Source organism: Eurytemora carolleeae, unplaced genomic scaffold, assembly GCF_000591075.1.
Source record: "Eurytemora carolleeae unplaced genomic scaffold, Eaff_2.0 scaffold991, whole genome shotgun sequence".
In the NCBI taxonomy this organism is placed as follows: Eukaryota; Metazoa; Arthropoda; class Copepoda; order Calanoida; family Temoridae; genus Eurytemora; species Eurytemora carolleeae.
In genome coordinates this window covers 102,525-109,005 of record NW_019396920.1, presented here as the reverse complement: position 1 = coordinate 109,005, position 6,481 = coordinate 102,525, and the positions used below count along the sequence as shown (strand labels likewise).

Sequence of the window (6,481 nt, the reverse complement as noted above, 5' to 3'; positions counted from 1 at the left end):
TTTATTCATGGACCAGGATATCACACTAAACTAGGGGAACTAGGTTTATTCATGGACCAGGATATCACGCTAAACTAGGGAAACTAGGTTTATTCATGGACCAGGATATCACACTAAACTAGGGGAACTAGGTTTATTCATGGACCAGGATATCACGCTAAATTAGGGAAACTAGGTTTATTCATGGACCAGGATATCACGCTAAACTAGGGGGACTAGGTTTATTCATGGACCAGTTTATCACGCTAAACTAGGGGAACTAGGTTTATTTATGGACCAGGATTTCACAGGAGAACTTACTAACTATTTATTGAAACATAAGGTTACAGGTCAAATAGGGTGACCGGTGTGGCGGGCACCCAACTAGGTATATATATTTACAAGGTTCATGAACGATAAAGTTAATCTTTTATTTGGTTACGAAGTGTGCATAAAATGATAATAGTTATTAGAAGGAATATAGATAAGGTATCAGGTTTCCCTGATATAATACTCGGGGATATTTGTTTTGGAAGGGAATACACTCATCAAAGAAGTTAAAGAGAAAGATAAATAAATAAGAACAAAGATAGATTATTAGGTAGACAGACAATAGACAATAGACAATAGACAATAGACAGAAAACAGACAAAAGACTGACAATAGACAATTGACAATAGATATAATAAACAATTAATAGACAATGGACAACAGACAAATGAAAAAAGATAATATACAATAGACAATGGACAATAAACAAAAGACTGACAATTTTGACAATATACAATAAACATTGAACAATTGACAATAGACAATAGACAACAGACAATAGACAATAGACAATAGACAATAGACAATAGACAATATACAATAGACAATAAACAATAGACAATATACAATAAACAATATACAATAGACAATAGACAATAGACAATAAACCATAGACAATAGATAATAGACAATTGACAATAGAAAATAGACAATAGACAATAGACGATAGACAATAGACAATAGACAAAAGACAATAGACAATAGACAATATACAATGAACATTGAACAATTGGCAATAGACAATAGACAATAGACTATAGACAATAGATAATAGACAATAGACAATAGACAATAGACAATAGACAATAGACAATAATCAATAGACAATATACAATAGACAATATACAATAGACAGTAGACAATAGACAATATACAATAGACAATAGACCATAGACAATAGATAATATAATAGACAATTGACAATAGAAAATAGACAATAGACAATAGACGATAGACAATAGACAATAGACAAAAGACAATAGACAATAGACAAGAGAAAAAAGACAAGAGAGAAGAGACAATAGACAAAAGACAAAAGACAAAAGACAAGAGACAATAAACGATAGACTATAGACAATAAACGATAGACAATAGAAAATATACAATATTCAATATACAATAGACAATAAGACAATAGACAAATGACAATAGACAATAATAGACAGCAGTTAATATACAATATAGACAACAGTCAATAGACAACTGTCATTAGACAATAGTCAATAGACAACTGTCATTAGACAATAGTCAATAGACAATAGACAGTAGGCATGCATAGACAGTAGGCATGCATAGACAATAGACAAGACAAAAGACAACAGAAATTAGACTAAATTAAATAGACAGACAATCATGCATTAATTTACGAAATGTATTGTTATTTTTATTTAATTTTTGTTTGTGCTCCGAACATACAGACCCACAGTCCCCACACGGTGTCCCATGAATTTATTATTAATTATTTTCTAGATAATTTTGGCACCATTAATTATGTTGACTCTGTTGACAGAGTTGTAACAATGTCTTCTTCGAAATTGACTTTAACTATCGTCTTCTATATATGTGAACTATAGAAGAGAAAATGGACTACGGTGCATTTCATTCAGAACTGCGCACAGCTTCGATTTACTCAAACAGAGAGAAGGAAAAAATTTCCGGCATTTTGATGTACATAGAATACGTATTAAATTGTTATCGAGAGTTAATATTAATATTTTATTTAAGTACCGGTACGTGTCCACTGAAGTCCTTTCTAATAATGAATTGCATTTCTTTATTAGAACGGGCATAATTATTAACAACTAACAAAAGTAACAAGAAAATATCACTGATAAATAATGGTCGGTGAACTATTTTATGCAATTTTGCTGCAATTAGCTTTAAAGTTAAGCACTTTATCAATGGTTATTTCGAAACAATATTTTTTCGATTAATTTATTTTAATATTTCTAGATATCCCACCCCCGACTATAATGGGGTCGGAGCACAATGTTTTGAGATGGAATGAATTCCACACTGAGATAGCTGCAAACCTTCAGGTTACATTTTCTCATTTCATTCTTCCCTTTTCCTTATATCCTCGCAGTTTTTTCCTAAAACTTCTATCATCCTTCCTCGGTCGGCTTTCAGGTATATTCTGAGAGAACGATTTTTGGACCCCCCCCTCCCCCCCTCCTATCAATTTTCTACATGGGTCTGACAGGAAGTGTCTTAACTTAACCTAACCCGTGTCCAAAAATTGTTCACTAGGACAGACCCCGCTTTCATGACCCCTTGCCCCTCCCCTCCTACAAGTTTTGTACATGGAGCTCATATGTTAAAGTTGGACTAGCGGCCGCAGCACTCAGCCTCTTATATGTCCGAATCGCAGCGCTCGGCCCCCCTTTCCTGTTCTAGTCAAAGCTAATCTAACCCTGAAATAATACACTGAAATAATACAAAACAAATATTGTTAATGTTAAAATTTTTTTATTGTATTTTACCAAATTAAAAGCAGGTGGGGGTGGGATGCACAAAGTGTACAAAAGGACAGACCCATCACCTCTTAAGCTCGTTTCAAATTTCTTACACCCTACTGTGACGTGTTAAACGGAAACGGCTCACCGTGATTTCATGGCTAGTTGGATTTTAGGACCAACTATTTTAATCTCAGTTTACTAGTCCCACCTCCCCCCTCCCCCCTTTTTGGAAGGGAATACACTCATCAAAGAAGTTAAAGTCCCTCACTTAAATCCTGTATCCGCCCCTGTATCACATCTTTTTCTAACAATGCCTAAAACCAGTCCTAACTTCATGCATAAAACCCCCCCTATCCTGTATCCGTCCTATTTAAAATGGATCCGGATACAGGATCTGTTCTGTAAAATAATGTATCCGGAACCTAGTTGCCTATTTATTCTCTAAAAACATATGTCCAGACATTTCTTTTTGTTTTCGCTATAAATATATGCATATATATGTATTTTATTGACTGATGAGGATCGAGAGATCTGAAACAACTTGTATTAAAAATATGAAATCTGAGAAGCTATTCTGATTATTGCTTTATATATATACATATATATATTCGTGCTAAACATGATTTACAATGATATCTATTTAGTTGAGACTTTAAATGTGTGTGTTTGAGAGAAGATATACGTTTAATATAATAATGATATTTTTAGACTCTACGAGACGATGATGAGTTTTTGGATTGCACTGTTGCTTGTGACGAAAACTCGCAAATTCAGGAAAATCATCAAATTTATTGCAATCTTATTATTTTTCTTTCATAACTTTTGTTTTCACACGGGGAAATAACTTGATTGATTTTTCTAGAACTAAAAAGGTTTTTGGATTTTAAAAAGGTATCACATAAATACTCTGAACTCGAGTAGGTTCCAATATTTCCAAACTGTATTAGTTTGTTTTTTTAAGCTATGCAACATTTTATCCCATAAGCAATTTAAGAGATAACCGAACCAAAATACAACCGTTTAAGACTCAAATTTTTGAAAACCTTTTTAAAGTTTTTAATATAGAAACCAAGTTATCACGTATTACTGGGCACAAGTTACCTGAAAAGACCTTGGATAGATGTGAACTAAAGAATAAAGGAAAGTATTAGAACTAGGTTTGCCTAGCTAAACTACTTCACCAACTCAGTTTGAACCCGTCGTAACTAGCTCTTTATAAATTTCGAGATCTTAATTATTATTATGGATTTTAATTGATTAAAAATATATTTTGAATGATTGATTAAATTAGGCACACAAGCTTATCCTGTCTGCCTGTTCACCTTACTTCAGAGCTATGCTGAGAAAGGTAAGATTTTGAAAAGTTATAAAAGTTTTTATTTTTTTATTTTTACAAATGAAATATAAGTAAGTTAGAAAAGTAAAAAATAATTGATTCCATAGGCGGAGTAAATTTTCGAGAAGAAATATTAAGATACAAGCAATCTTTTAAACAATATTGAAAATTAAATAGAAAATATTTCCTCTTGGACTTTTCAAGTTAGTGACTCGCACTAAGTAATATTTTGACTTCTCAGTGTTTATTGGAAATATATGTAACTAAGTAAATAAAAATGACTTAAAGGAACTGAAAGCGTAATTCAAGTGGTCCTCCATGCAAAGATGGCAATGTCCGGCTTACAACCCCTAATAACGATCTTAATTCTGATAATTTCTACATTGCTCTTTATAAACAAGAAATACACTTTCGCAGAAAACCCGAAAATGAAAAAAAAAATATTGGGCCATTGTTATCTTTGCATGGAGGGTTATTTGAAATTACGCTTGCAGTCCATTTAAGTAAAATGTTATTCAGGTTTCCACTCCCCACCCTGTCCTCATCATGCCTGCCAACATCAGGTTCCAGGAGGTCAGATCCCTCATCGACTTCATGTACCACGGCGAGGTCGCTATCCCCACCGAGGACGTAAACCAGTTCCTAGCTGTAGCAGAGCAGTTCAAGGTTCGAGGTCTGTATCAAGAACGGAGTAAACCCCCTCCTGGAGCTCCACAGTTTCGCAAGACGGGTCCGGGTTTACAACCAAAATCCGGTGTCCCTTCTCGTCCAATGCCGCCGAATGTTCCGCCGGATATCCGGCAACGTTTACCCCCGGGGATTAGTATGATGAAGAGCGGTGCATCACCGCTTAAACGGCCCCGTCTTGACCTACCCCAGCATCCAGCCCAGGACGAGAGTGCAGATGATATAACAGAAATACCTGGAGACGAGGATGAGAGTAATGATTATTATCCTGGATACGGGGAGGAGTATGAGGAGCAAGGTTGGGACGGAGAACCCCCTCCTCCCAACCCTATTCCTGCTCCACCCAGCACCTCCCGTGGTCCCCAGCTCATGGGTTTACTCTGCCCTAACTGCAGAATAATGTGTCACGGTGTTCCAGCTCTCAAGGAGCATATGCTGGTTTGTACCGGAGCAGGACCTTCCCAACCCACTCAACCATCCCAGCAGCAGGGACACTTCCCAGGCTCACATGATGACACAGCCTGTCTCTGCCATGTCTGTGATAAACCATTTAAATCCCAGCGAACCCTGGACAATCACCTCAAGAAACAGCACGGGCTCTCTCTACCACCTAAACCTCCTGGATTCCGGGGGCAGGCGGGCAGGGGGAAGAAGATGGAGGGGAGAATGGAGGGACGGATGGAAAACCGACTAGAAGGACGAATGGAGGGAAGGATAATGGAGGGTGAGGAAGGTTGGGTTGGATCAGGGTTTCCTCAGGAGCCTCCAATCATTCATACTAAGGAGCCTGCTAGACCGGTGGGACAGGTTGCTCCAGCTCAGAGATCCACTACGCCAAAGTCAGAGCATGGGGAAATATTGCGTCCTCCATCCGAGGATGGTCGACGAGGTCTGGTGAGTCCACGTGGAGGGCGCGGCCGTGGCGCCCCGATGAGCCGGGGAGGATTCGCACGTCCAGGCATGCCACCCATGCAGGCCCAAGCACAAGGAATGCAGGGTGTCCAAAGCATGCCGGTTGGTCCCAATATGCCGAGTGGTCCGAGTATGTCTGCAGGTCCCGGGATGGGAGGGTCAGGACTTAAATCTCATCCTGGACCCAGTCATTCCCTTGACCCTGGAGTACCTAGACCAGACCTACAGAAGCTTGGACTCAAGTTTGGAGGACAGATAAGCATCACCTCCACTGGAAACCAGGGTAAGAAGATGATGGGAGGACCCGGAGATGGAACAGGAGTATCTATCACAAAACTCAAAGGAGAAATGTCCATGTCATCTCCGTTAAATATTCGGGATCCGGGTCAGAAGCTGGGTCCTGAGCAGGTTCAAATTAAACCCGAAGATCCGGGTCAGATCAAAACAGAACCCGGAGTTAAAGAGGAACCCAAGGAGTTTGAACCAGATATGGAGGATGGGATGGAGCGAGGGGAGGAAGGAGAGTTTGAGGAGTATGCAGAGGAGGAGGAGTATGAGAATGAAGAAGTGTATCACGGGGACGGGGAGTACGAGGGTATGGAGGGAGATGAGGAGGAGGGAGAGGAGATCATGCATGATTTTGACGGGGACGGATATCCAGAGCTTGGTGGAGATTATGATCAAGAAGGATAAAGTTTCATCCGTCCTTCTTTAGTCTATACAGCAGAGCTAAATATAAACTCATTCATAATTATCATAACTTTTACCATTAGTTTGT

The 6,481-nt window shown here is 38.5% G+C and overlaps 1 protein-coding gene across 1 annotated transcript; it reads left to right on the top strand.

Annotated features, from left to right (window-relative positions):
• The first annotated feature begins 2,241 nt into the window (after positions 1–2,241).
• On the top strand, positions 2,242–6,466 carry LOC111710130 (collagen alpha-2(IV) chain). Its single transcript, XM_023484167.1, has 4 exons — positions 2,242–2,348; positions 3,477–3,542; positions 4,060–4,116; positions 4,624–6,466. Exons 1-4 carry the CDS (start codon positions 2,283–2,285, stop codon positions 6,394–6,396), a joined length of 1,962 nt encoding a protein of 653 aa, XP_023339935.1. The 5' UTR covers positions 2,242–2,282; the 3' UTR covers positions 6,397–6,466.
• The last annotated feature ends 15 nt before the right edge of the window (positions 6,467–6,481 follow it).